The sequence below is a fragment of the Triticum urartu genome, chromosome 6A (genome assembly GCF_056163025.1).
Source record: "Triticum urartu cultivar PI428250 chromosome 6A, HENAU_Tu73, whole genome shotgun sequence".
Taxonomy (NCBI): Eukaryota; Viridiplantae; Streptophyta; class Magnoliopsida; order Poales; family Poaceae; genus Triticum; species Triticum urartu.
Genome location: NC_141878.1, coordinates 566,166,655 through 566,184,772, shown reverse-complemented (window position 1 = coordinate 566,184,772; position 18,118 = coordinate 566,166,655). Strand labels below are relative to the sequence as shown.

General features: G+C 43.9%; 2 protein-coding genes and 2 pseudogenes across 2 annotated transcripts; 2 read left to right on the top strand and 2 right to left on the bottom strand.

The window, feature by feature from the left end:
• The first annotated feature begins 558 nt into the window (after nucleotides 1–558).
• LOC147966378 (uncharacterized) lies at nucleotides 559–2,784 on the top strand. The gene is made up of 2 exons (XM_087530808.1): nucleotides 559–1,054; nucleotides 2,573–2,784. The coding sequence occupies exons 1-2, from the start codon at nucleotides 559–561 to the stop codon at nucleotides 2,782–2,784; spliced, it is 708 nt and encodes a 235-aa protein (XP_087386934.1).
• A 7,956-nt stretch (nucleotides 2,785–10,740) lies between these two features.
• On the top strand, nucleotides 10,741–12,448 carry LOC125516828 (serine carboxypeptidase 24-like; annotated as a pseudogene).
• Nucleotides 12,449–13,021: 573 nt separating this feature from the next.
• LOC125516829 (cytochrome c oxidase copper chaperone 2 pseudogene) lies at nucleotides 13,022–13,616 on the bottom strand (annotated as a pseudogene).
• A 669-nt stretch (nucleotides 13,617–14,285) lies between these two features.
• On the bottom strand, nucleotides 14,286–16,327 carry LOC125516830 (uncharacterized). Its single transcript, XM_087530807.1, has 3 exons — nucleotides 16,173–16,327; nucleotides 15,050–15,285; nucleotides 14,286–14,951 (listed from the first exon to the last, which is right to left on the bottom strand). Exons 1-3 carry the CDS (start codon nucleotides 16,303–16,305, stop codon nucleotides 14,286–14,288), a joined length of 1,035 nt encoding a protein of 344 aa, XP_087386933.1. The 5' UTR covers nucleotides 16,306–16,327.
• Between the last annotated feature and the right edge of the window lie 1,791 nt (nucleotides 16,328–18,118).

The following is an 18,118-nucleotide window of genomic DNA, read 5'->3' as shown; positions in this document are numbered from 1 at the left end:
ATGTCCTAGTATTTTATAAAATTGATTTGGTACAATTTTGCAACAAATATTTGGTAGGTTCTTCACAAAAAAACTCATTTTGGGCACTCAAAAAATGGAAAATGATTTTTTCGTAGATCAAAAGCATTTTACTAAAATCATTTGGTCAATTATACATAAAATTTGGTCTAATACATAGAGTTGGTAGGTTCGTCACAACAAAACTATATTTTATACTTCAACAATGAAAAATGCTTTTCTCCTGCAAAAGAACTTATTTTTAATCAATTACGACCTATTTATATGGTCATAAAGTCATCAAGGCCTTTATTGCATTCTGATTGGTCCACGAGCACCTCACGCGGATCATGCCCGACCACCGTTGGATAGGCCCGGATCCGACGGCAGCCCTCTTCCCCCACCCCCTCTACCCCTCATCCCTCTCATCCCCTCCCGAATCAGCGCAGCTCCCTCTCACCCCTCGTCCAAAGTCCAAACCCTAGCCGTGCCCTCCTCCGTGCGCCGCCGCCCCCATCGATTCCGCCCAACACCGCCGTCCCCCTCCACTCGCTCTCCTCCATGAGCCGGATCCCCACCTCCTCCATGAGCCATTTTAGGAGGCTTGAGGCAGCCAGATCCGCCGCGTTGCTTCCGGATCTGCGCCCTTCCCACCACCGATTCATCTCCAATCCGCGCCCTCCTCGCGACCAGCTCCGTCCTCACCTCCGGCCAGATCCGCCCACCCGCAACCCAACCTTCCCCCGTCTCTGGTTCACCATTACACACACCTCCTCACCTCGTCTCTTCTCCTTCCAAGATCCACCACGCCACGGTCGCCATGGGCCTGGACGGCGCGCCGGCCTGCTCCATCCCCACTCAAAATCTCGAGTGTCTGTGCGTGGGGAGACGGCGGCCAGAAAGACGCGTGGGGAAACCCTAGCCGTCGTCATCTCGCTCGTCCAGATCTGCTTGGGTTGGTGGAGGTATGGCTATGGCGCTGCGCACCATGGCCGCGAAGCTGAAGCAGAAGATCTCCGCCGCTGTCCAGTGGGTTCGCGTCTCTTCTCATGCTCCGGTTCGTTCCCCATCTCGATTTTCTCCCCCCGTCTGAGTCTTTGATTGATGCAATCGAATTGATTGATAAAGACATGTTGCGATGCGCAATTAGTCGGATCCATCCGTCTCCCTCCCCTCCCCTCCCCTCCGACGGGAGTTTGTTGCATGTTCTTCTAGTAGTGATGGAGGCACGATAGGCCCTGCTGCTTAGGTTGTTGGGTTAAATAAATTTTGATGATATTAGCAAATGGAATCAACGTGTGCAATCCATCATCTTTCTGTTACCAGAGGCACCAGCCAGATGTTCTTAGCTATTTTGATTGATTATTAAATTAGCAATGTAGTTTCAATTGCCAGAATCTCTCTGTTGCCCTAGACAGACGCAATATGTGTGTTTAGATGAAATTGTCCATGTCATTTTACTTTCAGTAGCCTGCATTAGCTGCCATCCCAGTTTTAACAATTCAAACTCAACTGTACTAACCTCGACCCCTTTGGCCTAGAGTTTCGGTAAGTCACAAAAAGCATGCAAGATTGTTGTCTGATTGATTCCTTCATTATGCAACACGTCCTGACATTCATTCTCCTTCCTCTTTGGAAGCCGGGCACTGGAGAAGATTGTAGAGAAACACAGGAAGAGGGGCAGGAACGAGGCCTTGGCCTGTGGTGCTGGCTTCAGTCTTGGAGCACTCACCTTTTTGCTTGGGGTCACTTTTGAGCTCAGCAAGCTAAACTTGTTTCAAACATTTAGATAGCTCAGCCAGCTAGTTTAGTCTGCTACGGTTTGGGGGTGCTTTGGGTTTCAATTCACTGCAGCAGAAGCACCATTCTTTTGCCTTTTTCAGTTAGATACGCATAACTACTCTAGCCCACCTAATTAACTGATGTGTAATTCAGAAGCTTAATCTGGTGAACCGATGTGACAGTAGCAGCAATAATTGAACTAATGCTATATGTAGGCTTAACAAACTGAGCAAGGGAAACCATTATATCCCCTTCCTTGTTTTATGATTTAGCTTTTAGTTCTTCTGGCCAAACATGTGCTTTAGCCTTTTGCCTTTTCTTATCAATAGTTGTTTTGCTTGTTTTTGAGCTACTGCCACTTTGAGCTGCTGTAGATTATCTGATGTACATTTTGTGGTCTGGAAACAAAATTACTAAGCAAGGTGAAGCCCTGAGCTTGACTTCATCGCTGTGCTCTATGTATATTTATTTACTGCTATAACATGGATATATATTCAGCTTTAATGTTAGTTGTAGCGCTAACACATCCATATGTGAAAAAAGGGTTCAGACAGAACTATGCTTGCTAGTACTATCTCTCTAAAACATGTGCAATTTGAATCCCAACAATCCAACCTGGTAGAGGCAGATTTTGCCTTCTTAGAGTTGTATTGCAATTTAATTTAGTGCTACATGGTTTTAGATTTCTTTGTTAACTTGAGCAGAAAAACTAAGTAAGATGCGTATTTGACACATGGTATCGGCAAGGACAGAATGGCTTCTGATGTGTTGTGCTTATGTATTATGATTGCAGCTGCCGACCTCTTCCTGGGCTTCGCAACCAGCTTCCAGCAGGTCTACGCGCTGGCGCAGTGCGACGTTTACTGCAGCAACTACGTCACCCAGGCCGTGCAGCGCATCGCGGTCGAGTGCGGCGGCGCCCCCTCCGGCCAGGTCTACCTCGACATGTGCTACATTACCTACAGCTACTACCCCCACTATTTCATGAATGGTTCATTACAATAGTTCTTTCTGCAGTAATTTCAGTGTTTCATAGATTAAGATTACATATGTATGTTCATGAATGATGAGTAGTTTTAGTTATTTCTCAACTTGAAAGAAACCGGAATAGGCAGTAGTTGGACAATGAGTCATCCTGCACTAGTACAAGTACATGAACAAGTAGTATTATACGAGTCAGTGTTGATTTTGAAATTTGATGCTCTCTAATGATTGCTCGCGTGCCCCCAGGAATCTGTTATTCCTTTTTCATCATCAGGATGACAACAAGTCTTCTTAGTGGGATCAGACGGCACATTGTTGTTGCCAAAAACACTGTGATGTCATTTCGCTTGTATGCCATACTCTCGCACCAAGTCTTGGTATATATATATATATATATATATATATATATATATATATATATATATATATATATATATATGACTCCTCTTCTGTATTCTTGGGAGTATGTACTCCCATCCTCAATATACCTCATATACGCATTAATTATACCTCTTTATTATTCTCAATATACTTTATTAAATATTCTAAGATACCCCAATATGAGTTTAGTTGAAAAAATATCATCTGCGACGTACTTTTTGTAATATACCTTTTCACGTACAAACGCATCAGTATATACGTAAATATTTAAAAATACATAGACTCACATGAATTTTTTCATGAAACTCATTTTGAGATATCTAATAATTACTAATGAAGTATATTAAAAATAATAAAAAGGTATAAAAAATTTATCTATGTGGTATATGAGGAGCGGGAATACGTACTCCCAGGAGTACACAACCATTTTCCTATATATATATATATATATATATATATATATATATATATACACACTAGTTAATTTCCCGTGCGTTGCAAGGGGCAATATATGTTTAGGTGGTTCAACACTTATCGTCTAACACATACTTTATGATCCTCATGTATACAAATCTGTAGTACAATAGACGGTTGTTTACAATTTAATCACTCTTCTTCCACCCACTAACTCCACGCCCCGAATGCAGGCTCGTCATCTCTGCCAATTGTGCATTCATTCACTATGTCTTCCTCCACAATGCAAGCTCATCATCATTGTCAATTGCACATTTGACTCACAATCTCTCCTTCTAACCCACCCCATACACGTTGAATTTCAAACCCGCCCCCTTCCCCCTCTCTGTCCCCCATTACGATCAAACTCTTTCCCTCACTCTCCTCTCTTCTCTCATGTGTTAAATGTATTGTAGTTTTTTGAAACTACATATCAAAAGTAACATACATATCTTTATCTCCCCCTATTACAATAAAACTCACTCTTTTCCTCGCATTTGTTCCCCACTCCCCTCTTCTCTCCCGTGTTGAAGTATTATAGTTTTTGGAAACTACAGATCCCATATTATCCCCCAATCTAAATGACACTTTGCAAATTCTCAAGATAACAATCACCAAATTGAACAAAACAACCATATGTACCAATCTATTGCCAAAACTCGACTTAACAAAAAAAGAATTAACCAAATACAACTAACTGGCTTGCTCTATTAGAAGGTCATAGATTCATGAAGAACATCTAGATGTAGGCGCTAACTTATGTAAAGGAAAGCTACCTTATTTCAATCAACATTAGGTGGAGCGTAGTATTTGAGTATATGACACAACACCAGGATCACTTGTTGGTGTCTGGCCTACTCAAGTAGTCGAGGATTTCTGCCCTGGTGCGCATGATTTGGTGGAACATCTCTCGCACCTATCAGTCATTTTTGAGGTCCCCGCACACCTGCTCCATCCACTATGCGGCCTCCTGCACCTCAGTGTCCTTCTCCTCTTGGGGTAACTGCACGACGTCCGTGATGTCCATGAGCTGCAAGGACCATTGCTTTGTATGTATCTTTTGAATCTGAACCAATGTTTTCCTAAGACCAAAAGGCGCCTTATGTTTCTTCTGATTCTGAAGCAAAAGGTATCCAAAATGACATTTTTTTAGTTAATCCCATCCTCTCAATAAACAAATGAAGGATCCCTCAAAAAAACGAAGGTGAGTCGCCTATGGAAGCACATACTTAAACCACACCGTCATCCCCACGCACCACACCCCCCCCCCCCCCAAATTTTTTTACCAGGGTGAGTCCCAGCCACTAATCCTAAGCCAATTAACTACGTCCAAATTAGCCGTTACGTAAAAACCTCACGTAACTTTTTGTGGGTATAGGGACGCCGCCACATCCCACTTCTTCCCCCTTCTCCTTCGACCACTGTTCTCCATGTCACCCACAGACCCGCTAGCACCCTGTCTCTCGAGTAGAACCACACCATCACTGATGTCCCCACTATTTTTCGTAGGCTATGATGGAGTGAGCATTCAAGAAAATAATAATAATTTCTACTCAAGGATCAATCTGACTATTCAATGGAAGAACAAAAAAACACAAATATGTTTGAGTAACACTGCCTACTAAAAGAATTACTATGAATAATTGTCACCAAGAATCACCTTCGAAGAAAAAAATATGAAGAGCGAGTGCGCAAGAGGCCAAATTGTTTACAATATCTTCAGTAATATAAATCCCACTATTCTTGCACACCCTCGATAGCATACCGTTTTTTCCTTCAAACTATACTCTCTTTTTTTCTCTCTTTGCTTTTGCTTGTGTTGTTGTGTTGTTTTGTTGTTGGTTGTAAGGGCTTCATTAATTTAAAGCCGGGCGACAGCCTTTTTTATAAAAAGAATATAAAGCATCAATAACAGTTTAGTAATACAATTACCATTATTCTTGCACACCATGTGGATAAAGACATAGCATAAGATCCTTCTTACCTTCTGACTGCACTTCTATTTGTGACCTATTCTAGGAAGTAGAAGACGATTTAGAAAATACAACAATTGGAATAAGGGAATCCATATAAACTGAATCATGTAGATAATATCACATGTACATTATTGGCCCCTAAGATGGACCAAAACTAAAAACTTCCCAGAACAACACACAAATCTGACTGCCAATTTTAAAATCCATATCTCCTAAACCACCTAACCAAAATTTATGGAATAAGACTTTGCAAAAAAATCTGCAATACACGCATAATTCCACTATACTGCTTTATCTCCGCCTGAAGCTTGCATTACTAACTCTAGTTCAGCAAATCCGTATGAGTAAGAGTCATTTGGTGAGCAAGGGAGAGAGATGAGAGGAGCTGCCTGAACATCAGTAAGTGTCATTGGTAAGAATCTGAACATTTTAACTCCGCTATACCATAACTATTGTCAAGTACCATATCCAAAAACTGAGTTACTAATAGAAATAATGAAAGTACAATGTCAAGCATAAGCAGTCTATTGAGAGGAATCATTCCCAAAAGCAATTTTGAGCTGAACACCGCAGCACAGCAAGTTGTCACAACTCACAACCCAAATGAAAAGCAGATTTATGTCAACTGCCTGTAGCATCACAGTACAGATGTCAAAACCATAGAGAGGATGAAGCATGTGAGGAACACAATTACATCTCGCATGCATACCTACTGGTAACCTTGCTGCCATTACCACTCGTACTCCCCTGTGTATCCTTCATGGTCATCTTTCCCTCATCAAACAAATCCTGCAAACACACACAACCAGATCACCTTATGCTTCGGCAACTCCAACATCACTTACAGGTTCCTCCCTGGATCCTAAACTCAAAGAAATCAATTAATAAAATCCCATCGCACACAAAGAGAGATGAGAGACCAAGTTATCCCAGGGAGAGATATAAGAGGAGCTAACCTACAGAGCGCACCGTCACCTGCATCGCTGCTGCCGCTGCAGAGATCACACGACCATTGCCGCAAGAGGGTGAGTGTTGAGATTGGGGTTTGAGGATCGTGCTCAAGGCGGTGGCGACTTGCATGCGCGAGTACGTAGGCGGCATCCATCGGCGGCAGCGTGCGTGCGTGAGCAGGCAGCCTCCATGCGCGGATTGATGGGGAATTGGTGGCGGCGGCGTTCCGGCGTGAGGGCTGGGCACGCGACGTCCAGTGCGTGACACGGGGGGGAATCAATCTATATCTGGAGTATAATTGCTTTCCGATGATTGCGTGTCGATTTTTTAGAAAGATCGGGAGGCAACGCTCTAATTCTATCCCGATAATTGCGTCCCAGTTTTCTCAATCAAAGATGGGCGAGAAAATGCGATGTCGGATGGAGAAAATCAGTGGAAAAAAACCCGACGCGAGATGGGTGCGGGATTCGACGAAGCATACGACGTAAGATGGGAAACGGAACACTACGTTTCTTTTAGGTAGTAGTGATATATATATATATATGTATATATATATATAGAACCTGAGCTCAATTATTTTGGGAAATACTGAGACATCAGATGGCCTATCATCATCTTTACGTAGTTGTTAGTTGACTTATCGTTATGTATAAGCAGCTCATCTGGCGGCAGTACTATTAGTTATTATTTATAAGAAGTCATACTGATCATGAAAAATATGTCACAGTAAACTTTGAAACAATGCTGATAACAGTTTCACACAGTTGTGCCCCTTTATATTGCTTGCTCTCACTCAATAGGCACCATTTGTGCATTTCTGTTCCATATCTCTTACCCTTATGTTGAAAAAGTAATTAAGTCTTGAACTACTTGAATCATTGATGTGCTGTAAATCTATGCTCAGTTCTATATGCGAAGGTAGACACTATCTTTGCTGCTTGTGTCTTGAATAAATAAATAAAAATTTGTAATGATGATCTGAAATGTCACACAGGTGACCATTTGTGTTGTCACCGCCGTCGTGCCGGTTGGAGGTGCTGCTGCTGCATCTGGCGGAGCTGCAGCTGCCGCCCCAAAGGGCAACCTTCATCAAACACAACCCGATAACAGGGCCTCAAGGTTCTGTGCCCCATCGCCCCTCTTTCTAAATTACTGAAACGAAAATGGCTAGGCCTGATGTGCCTATTGTATCTGTTGCTGGATTTGTTATGATTTGATTCACCAAGAGTGATTCTTCTACAGTCTTGTAGTATGGTTAAATGGAACAACGAGGGATGTTTCTAATTTGGTTATTGCTAGAATAATTCATCGACTTGAGATATGCTGGGATGTTTTGCCTGTCCTTACTGAAGAAGATGAGAATGGAATTTAATTGGATGGTCCCTTTCATCGTGCTTAATTATGTTCTGCTTGAGTTTACTGCCTTATTATGTTCTGCTTGAGTTGACACTATTTATGTCCAAACCTGGGTTTATACTCTTTACTTGTCGTCATCACTCATCGGTTGGGCTGTTTACTTAATGTATTTGTTGTCTGATTGCTCCATCATATTTCCTGATCTACTTCTACATATATATGTTGGTTGTAATCTACTTGAACGATCCAAGTACTTGATATTCCATTCTGTCCTTGTAGGTGAATGGAGCTTGTGTTGTTGATAGAACACCGTTGATGACTTCTTCCTATGTTGAAGAGCATGTTTCGTGGTATCCAAGAGTAGCTAGCTTTAACTTGGCAGAGCGTTTTATTTTTCAATCGCAATATTTGTGATTGTGTGGAATATTGTATGGTTATGTACGCGAAGTTTTAAGTTCCTGGGCATGCAATATTTGTAGGTTAAACTGGTTGTTCTGATGTGAACGAGTGTATGGAGTTTCACATGTTCTGTTCTGTATAGAATATATTGTAATAAACCTATTTTGGTTGTTATTTGAAGATTTTCATATTCTTTTCTTCTTTCTGTTTGATATATACTGCTTAAAAAGTGATGTGGATCCACTGCCAGGAAAAATCTGATAATTGAGACACATCTAAAAACTGGACCACAAAAAACCCTCGAAAATAAAAATGAAATGGACCGCAAAAGGCCATGCCTAGAAAATAAAAAGGCCAAATTGTTGGGCCAGTCCCATGTAGCTAGAGAAAATTAATATAGAAAATATACAGTAAAAAGGCCGAATTGTTGGGCTAGGCCCATGTAGAAAACCGGATTGGACCGGACTGAATCTTGTGCCACATCAGCTTGCCACGCTGGATGCCTACGTGGCCTAGAGAGGTTGCTAGTGACCAAAACAGACCAGTAGGCATATTTTGGTCGTAAATGTCTACGACCTTCTCACGGAGAAGATCGTTAATTTCAGTTTACGACCGCCAGCTTTTGACCTTCTGTTTTTGGTCACAAAAAGGTCGCAAATGAAAAACAATGACCTTTCAGTGACCAATAGTCAAGGTCACAAGTTGACATATTTCTTGTAGTGACTTATCAGTTTTCACGCTCACGCACTAGCGAGTCCACGGCGGCAAATTTCCCCGCCAATATTTTGGCGTGCCCCGCCAAGCGCCATCCAAACAGGCCCTGTACCTTTTAGTTATTTCGCCCTCAAGGCACCACCAATAAGATCACTCGGTCCCCTACCAAGGAGCCCAACCCGATCGGCAAACTCTTGTTCCTCATGTCTAGTGACAAGGAAGAGAGAGGCTTGGAGGTGTCGTCTAAAGGCTTGAATGAAGACGACAAGGCTAGCGTGAGGTGCAACGTCCTCATAAAGGGCAAGGGCGGACCGAAAGAGGGAGGGGAGGACAAGCAACTTCCTACCGCAAAGGGCGCCACCATCCCCATGAAATTAATGGTGAAAGGACAAGTAGGCCTCTTCAATCTTGCATTGATTTACTCTAGCGTTTCTGCTTAAGGTCTTACATACCGGATCCCTTCTGCTATAGGATGGCATGGAGGTGTGGTTCCTCGTCTGGAGAACAATCCGGCATGAAGAGCTGATGGATTCTTACTGTAAGCGCTAGTGTATTGATTTAGAAACCGTATCTAATGAATTATTCCGTCCTCCTTGCTAAGAAGATGAGTGAATGCAAAGGAAATGTTTGATGGTTTAGTCAAGTGTTGATTGTGTTTGAATTTTGTACACCTCACAATGCAAGTTTGAATTGAATCCATTCATTCAACCTTGCAGGGTGATTCACTTGGTGAAGCAAAGCACCGCCTTGCTGTCTATCTGTCATTTTCCTTGAACATTACAACGGTCGGTCAGTCATAACCAGAAAGACCGCCTGTGCATGATACGTCTTGTTCGCGTTTGATTTGGAAAAAAGTCATCTACTACTAGTTGGTTGTATGTATCACCTACCTACCTTAAAAATTGCAGACAGCCGTCAGATGGCATGGCCATTGCAGCTTACAAATTCTGTTTTTCCTTCTTTTTTGCAAAGATGATACGCGCTCTCGTTCATAATATAATGACGAATAAAATACGAGTCACGTAGACCCTGGCCCAGCAAAGCCGTAAAGACAACCGAACTTAAGCTTCAGCCCAAACGACTCCAACGAAAAAAAGTTACAATTAAGACCAAAGAATCCCATGAACCTACAGCCAACTTCCGTCACCTGCCTTCGACACCACCATGGCAGCCACCGAAGAAAAAAAAAAGAAACAGATCGCCTCTTCATGCGAGCTTGGCGCTGTTACGTCACTAATTTTCAATTTTTCGAATCTCCAAAGTAGCTTGCCAAAGGCGAAGGCACTACCGTTGAAAGAATCTAGTCGATATAGCACCCAGGACGCGCCATTGAACTGCATATCTGATGTCGGAGGAGGAAACCTGACCCGCCAACCATCAACCACAAATCCACCATCCTCCAGTTGCCACCGACCGAGAAAACCATCGGTGCCTGCTCCTGAACAACCTCCCATGCATGCTCCGCGTCAACGCCAAAGCGAATGTCGTCGCAATGGCGCGACCTGAGAACACAAAGTCCATCGATGGGATCCTGCCACGGCCACACCACACCCGCTTGAACACACTAGCATTCCTGGATGACCCATATTTCACCCTCATTGGTCTCCCACACGCCGCCTCGATCTTGGAGAGATGTCTAATTGGCAAATGAGGCCTATATATTCAGGTTGGGTATTGGAGCTCTGCGAAAGGAAGCATTCTCAATGATCTGAAATCTTTACTAGGGAGCGGATGATGCTCTTGGAGCATGGCGTTTTGGATCACGGCCTCCATGGAGGACGAGATTTTGGAAAATTTGTAATTTAAATTTTCTGTTTCAAAAAAGTGTATAATTAAATAAGGATGGGAGGTGTATGTGTGCAAAATTTCAGGATGAAATGCGGCCTTTACAAAAAAAAGAGACAAATTCATGGTCTAGGATGATGAATAGTAGCATGTGTTAAAAAAAACCCAGAATTGATTGAATTTTTTTTGTATAGCCCTCAATTCAGCGTATTTCGTAGTGAAAACTTACACGCTTGCGCATTATGCCTTTGTGTATGTATGTCTGTCTTCTTTTTTAGAAATTTTAAAATGTAAAAATATGAATTTTCACGAATACTAGTGTAGAGAAAGTAGAGTATAGAATGCTGGACAGCACTGTCACGCTCACACTCACTGTACCGTAGTAAGCTTCCTTGCGGCTTATCTAGAGTAGAGGAGAGGAGAGTAGTGCTGAGGTTCAAGGACACCCTCATCCGCCGGAGGTCCAACAGCTACGACCCGTGCACGGAGACCTACGCCGAGAAGTACTACAACCGGCTCGACGTGCAGAGGGCCATGCACGCCAACACCACCAGGATACCCTACAGATGGACCGCCTGCAGGTTCAGTTTCAGACACACTTTTCTTCTCCGTTCTTGCTATGGCTGGGTCATGGAATAGAAGATTAACAAGCAGGGGATGCTTTGACATTGACAGTGATGTGCTCATCAAGACATAGAACGACTCCGAGTTGTCGATGCTGCCGACGTACAGGATGCTGATCAAGGCTGGGATCAGGATACACAAAGTTCCTTTGTAGCTCTGGCTACATGAAACCTCTTATCTTCAACCCTCCAGCCTTACTTTGAGATCCGTACTCTCCAACTAACTTATAACAAGCAGATTTCTCTTTTTTGTTTCTCTAAAATGAAACAACATATGAACTTCAAACTTTGCAGATCGAACAAATATTATAACATCAATTTGTGAAAAAACTTTCAGATTTTTTGGTCTAATATAAATATACAAAATGAGATTTTGTTTGACTAAAAATATTATTTTAAGTATTTAAAATGCATGAAAAAATCTGAAAGTTTTTTCCTAGATTGTAGTTAGAATGTATGGTTGTTCTGCAAAATTTCAAGTTTATATATTGTGCCATTTGAGAGAAACAAAAAAGACAAATGCATTTGCATGGATCGCGATGCATAAATGAATGGCAAAGATAGGGGGTACCATGTAGCCTGAGCTACAGAAAATGGGTGTTCAGGTAAGCTCAAGAGTCTGAAACAGGCAAAGTTTTTCCTTCACTGCAGTACAAGTTGTTTCAGTGGATGTAACCTATTTTGAATGGTGAATGCAGCGGCGACACGGATTCGGTTGTCCCGGTGACCGCGACGAGGTTTTCGCTCAGCCACCTTGGTCTGAAGACTAAGATCCGCTGGTACCCATGGTACTCAGCCGGTCAGGTACTCATGATGCCATTGCTGTTCTTCACTTGCAGTATATACAACAAAGCGGCACTGTAAACCAATTTGCATTTGCAGGTAGGAGGGTGGTCTGAGGTGTATGAAGTGCTGACATTTGCGTCGGTGAGAGGCGCGGGGCACGAGGTGCCATTGTTCCAGCCAAGGAGGGCGTTCAGAATGTTCGTGTCATTCCTGGCTGGGAAGCCATTGCCCAAATCCTGAAGGCTCATGGCTGCCATGAGCATGAACTGATGATGTGCAGCGTGAGGCCTAGCGAAAGGTGGTCTGAAAACTGTGTAAGATGGATGGAGAGAGTGATGTAGAGTGCCTGCAAGTAGTAGAAAATAACTAGTAGTTCATAGGTGACGAGTGATTGATTTGGTCTGGGGAAACGGATGAGAAGAAAATGAGGGTGATTATGCCATGGAAACCATGGGCATTGGCAGCAACGAGCAAATAAACTTGAAGGCTCTATTCTTGATGTTGTCTTGCTATCAGTTTTCACTATGAAATTTTCATTTCAAGAATATTGTATCTTCCATGCCAAACAAAGCAGACATGGGCAAATGATGTCAAAAAAAAAGCAGACATGGGCAAAGATATGAACAACAAGAAAATTTCACATATAACCCATAAAGTCACAGTCATCAGTAGTTTATTTCTCATGGAAACAGGTATCAAGCTCGCTAACCATTAAACCATACAGGAACAAGCGTTGAAAAACAAGACAACTCCTCTAACTGAATCTCAAATAGCATGTTCTGCAACATCCATGAAAGCAAATGCAACATCCTCAGGGGACTAGCTAGAGAAGAATCAGACCTTGAACCCCTCGGCACGGAGGCATTGCTTGTGAGCCTCGATCCACTTGGTGCACGCAGACTCCCCGTACTTGACGATGCACTCATCTCTCAGCCTCTTGGTGTCGGGGCAAGCGCAACATATCTTCTTCTTCGGCTTCGAGTCAGTGACAGCAGGAGGGGCGGCTCGCAACTCACTATATATGGGCTGAAATGAGTATCAGGCTCATCATGGACTGCATGGGCCCCCGGTCCTCACATGGGCCCATAATCATTTGGGCCATTAGCAGGCCTAAACGTAAAGTTGGGCCCAAGTTGTTCGGCCCTTTAACAGGCCGAGTAAACCGCGGGCCTTGATTGGGCCAGAAAATACCATGGGTTTTTAACAGGCTGAAAAAAGTATATTGGGCCTGAATTGTGCTGAATAATTCACCGACGACATTAGGCCGTAATATACCTTGGCCTATAATGGGCCCAATTACACGTCGGACCGTTAACAGGCCAAATTATATTTCGGGCCTTGGTTGGCCCAATTACATAATAGGTTGTTAGCAAACCGGATGCAAATTTAGGCCATAAATAGGGCCAATTATTCCACGGGTCTTTAACATGCCGACTGTTCGGTTGGGTTGAAAATTTTCCATGAAGACCACGGGCCGTTAAGAGGTCAAAAGTCACGCCGGATTAGAAATGGGCTCAAATGTAGCAAGGGCCGTTAAAATGCCGGAAGTTGGTGGCATGACAGTGGGCAGAAGAGCAGGTGGCGGTGGCGGAGCGGCAACAGGGGGGCAGAGCCGTCGTTCACAGGGGGAGGGGGAGGGGTGAGAGGAGTCAGGGGCGTCGCCCATAGCAGCAGAAGCAGGATCGGCAACCGGAGCAAAGGGATTGATCTGGTCGGGGGTATTTGATACCATTTTGAGGAGGGAGGAAGTATGGAATCAACACACATCCATTAGCTCATCGGCTGGGGTTAATATACAAGTTACATAGGGCCTCGGCCGAGGGGATCATGCGCCACTACACACAGATCGTGTGCCACGATCACACGCACTCACACATACCCTCCGTTCCAAATTACTTGTCGCAGAAATGGATGTATTTAGAACTAAAATACATCTAGATACATCCATACATGCGACAAGTAATTCGAAACGGAGGGAGTACAACGGTTGACCATATACATGCGTTGTACGGTATATATATAGTATACTCTAACATGCGCAAAGGTTTGGTTGGTGTTGCCTTGTCTTTCTAGTGTTCCACACCACAAACTATCAGCTTTAGACAAACTGTCGTTGTGCCACAATTTCCCTTTTGCTTGTAGCGACAAGGGACCAAGCAACAGTAATCACCACCTCAACGTCGGCAATGGCATATTTAGCTTGACTTATGTTGCAAAACTGGGGCGCGAAACAAACATGACCTCGTGCAGTGACATCACCAGATTTTGAGTAGGCTTCTATGGCAACATCCAGCAGTCCTTCAGTTTCTACAGAAATAACTTGCCTCGGCAGATATATGTTACCATCAACACCTTTCCGCATTGCTTCATCTTTTGATTCAAGCAGTACAATTTGGCTAGATGAGGGATTAATAGCATGAGTGACTCCACCATCAGTGACCACCATTTCCCCTGATGTTGGGGAGCAAGCAACTCGACCACCATATTCAAAAGGCCACGAACCACACTTGACAACTTGGGCACTCAAGATGGTTGCCTGGACCGTTCGTTTGACTCGCTGCAAGCATAACTCCAGTGTACATAAACAATTATCAATGCAAAGGGTAGATACACCAAGACCTTCTCCACCATAATTGCAGACATAGCTGATCAACACTTTATCTTGAGACTTTGTTGGACCTTTCACTTTCAGTTGGATTTCAATGTCAACTATGTCTGTTAACACAATTGCACGTGATGGCCCAATTAAGCGCAAAAATGAATCCTGCAAACATCATCGATCACCCCATCAACCAACAACAGAGGGGGCATGCAACCAAGATCTTTAAAATAAAATGAAGAGAAAATTAAGAAAGTACGTACATCTTGATTGAGTTCTTGGGCCTGGCTCCTATCACAACAAAAGAGAAGGTTACGGTTATGATCTGCGATGTCTCGAACAGCAATCACACCGTACACAGCCAATGGCCAGGCGAGACCAGCAGCTATTTCCGTGAGTTTGATGGAGAAGACCTGCAAGGTTTCCGGACTAGACCCGGCATGATTGTTTGAGATGTGTCCAGATATATAGTGTGTAAACTGCATGGAACTCAGCGCCGCCGTAAAAAGGTTAAGCAAGCGTTAGAATGTTCTAATAAACAAGCATGAGCTACCACTCGATGACCAGCAAAATAAACAAGAATCCATTGTAAATCCTAGACTTTTGAATACAACGAAGATCTGATGTATATGAACTGTAGTAATTAATTAGTACTCCCCGGTTTCGTACTAGTTGTTGCAAAAAAAAAATCTATCAGACAATTGAAATCCAACGGTTGAGAGTCGGCCTCAATCTCCATCTGTCTACTATTGTTCATCTTCAACCCCAAACCCGCGCACAGTCAGCTTAACCACCCGGTCCCGGCTGCTAAGCCTCTCCGAGCACCAGATTTTTTTCTCGCACGGCCGTACCATAGTTGCCAGATTTCTGGGTAACATTTTGGGTCGTGGGACGTGATCCCGGGTCATCTGGGTACCGCCGCCGCCACTACTCCGCTGCCTTTCCGTGGCAAGTCGCTTTGCTGTTTGCTCATACGCATCATCAATCCCCTAACACATGACCGCCTCTTCCAGCAGACATGGTGACCAATGAGGCAACGTGGAAAGAGATGGAGCTCATCTGACGGATACGGTGACGAGACGAAGAACTGCAGCAACGATTTGTATTCATGTACTGCCGCTCTCTCCACCTGGTTCACTGTGCGGGGTTCAGGGTCGCATCCCAGCCATCGACCCCGACCCTCGATTTGGGGTCGTGGAACGCAGCACCGACCCGCGATCCCGGCTAGGCTACTACTCCGCACCCCCACCTACACCTCCGACTACGTTGGTGCTCTAACTGATTAGGATTCAAGCAAGCGACGCTAAACAGAATTTCAAGCGCCCGATAGATAGCAGAACCGATTAATTTAAATAAATAATAAAATTGACACTGGGTTGTACTCACTGGTGTCCGTGAAGAAGCCGCATGTTTCGCCCCACGCAGATTCCCAAACGCGAGCGTGCGAAGCGAATTTCCTCGCCTCGTAAGCCATCGCCTTGTCGATTTCATCCGGACTCATCGGCGCCGAGGTCTTCATCTTACTCCGTGATGCCAAAGGGCTGGGCTTCTCCTCCCGTCGATCAGTCGATCGAATCGACAAAAAAAAGAAAGCCGGCGGCGGGTGAGAGGTTTTGCTTGGGATCAATTTGATTCCTACTTATAGGTGGGCCTCCCGAGTCGGATCTGGAGGCCTTTTCGATTGGTTTTGGGAAACATCGTCTGGCCGAATCGATTGCGGACCCAACCCCCACACGCATACGTATACGTACGAAGCCAAAACCAACCGTCTGGCTGACACCAATCGTCCCGAAATTCATGTCGGGCCGTAGTTCAATCTATTTTTTTCTCCAAAAAACCCCTCGTAGAATTAACTCTCGTACTAATCACCCCGTCTCCACCTTCCTCCTTCCCGTCTTCACCATCGGCAGCTTTTCCAAGCGCAGCCGCCGACGGGCCTCAACCTTCCCGGCACGCTTCCGGGCGCAGCTCCCGGGCCCATTGCCTCTGTTGGCACTCCTCCTGTGAAACTGATGCAAAATTACTTTCAATTGAGCAAGAAACAGAGAAAGGCAGAAACAACAGTGTGGATCAGCAGTGAAAGGCAAAACAAAAGAAAGCAACAGCGTGGATCGGCGAAATCATTCACTTCTTTACTCCTCCCGCGAAATTGAGCAGTGGATCTACAATAGTTTTTTTGATCAAAGAGGGGTTTCCTCCTCCGATTTCCATTAAGGGAAACCAAAAGTGGAGCTACATAATCTAGTTTTTGACCACATAACCAAGTTCAGAGCACCAGCCTGTAAACTAGACACCAGACCTAGAAACTGGGGACAAGGGACGAGGCCCCTGACACCAAGCAAAAGCGTCAACTAATCCAACAGCCAGACTAGCTCTCATCCCCACCAGAGGCAGAGAGAGCGAACAACCAAGGTCACCATACAGAAACAAATAACTGATTAACATTACAGACACGAATTGAAACATCAAAAAGGGTAAAAGGAAAATGATCCAGGGAATGAAGAGCAGACGCCTCAATCCAGCCTAGGCACGTTGAATCTCCACCCCTGCACCGCCTTGTACACTTCATTTGCTATCCGTGTGAGAGGTTTTGCCCCCAGCTCCAGTCCCTTTTTGTTTTGGTTCTTTCTCTGCAAGATAGACCAAGCCATAATCCAGTGTGTCATCATTCGAACCAAGAGCAGGATCCCAATATTAGTAGAGATTGTAACATTGATTGTCATTGTATACAGATTGATTTTGGTTGCTGTTACTTGAAGTATTTCTTATGTTTTATGTATGTGCTGATTTAAATATTGATTATTTATTTACTGTCAAATCAAAATCAGAAGAAAAAGGCATTGACAAAAGGGGCCCACTTACTAGAACTTGACCATTGGGACCCATCTAACTAGAGGAATTTTTTGAAAAAAGAAAAATAAAACTGTCTAGCCGAAATGGCCATGGCCCAAAAATGAGAAGGCTTAATTGTTGGGCTTGGCCCATCTACCTGACCAAAATTAATATGAGAAAAAAGAACAAATAGGCTGAATTGTTGGGCTCGGCCCATGTAAAACACCGAACTGGATCGGGCTGATTCTTGTGCCACATCAGCTTGCCACGCTGGATGCCTACGTGGCCTGGAGAGATTGCTATTGACCAAAAAATTGGTCGTGGAACCAACGACCTTTTACATATCACAAAGAAGGTCACTAATTTCAGTTTACGACTGCCAGCTTTTGACCTTCTGTTTTTGGTCACAAAAAGGTCGCAAATGAAAAACTATAACCTTTCGGCGACCAATAGTGAGGGTCACAAGTTGACATATTTCTTGTAGTGTTCATTTGCTACCC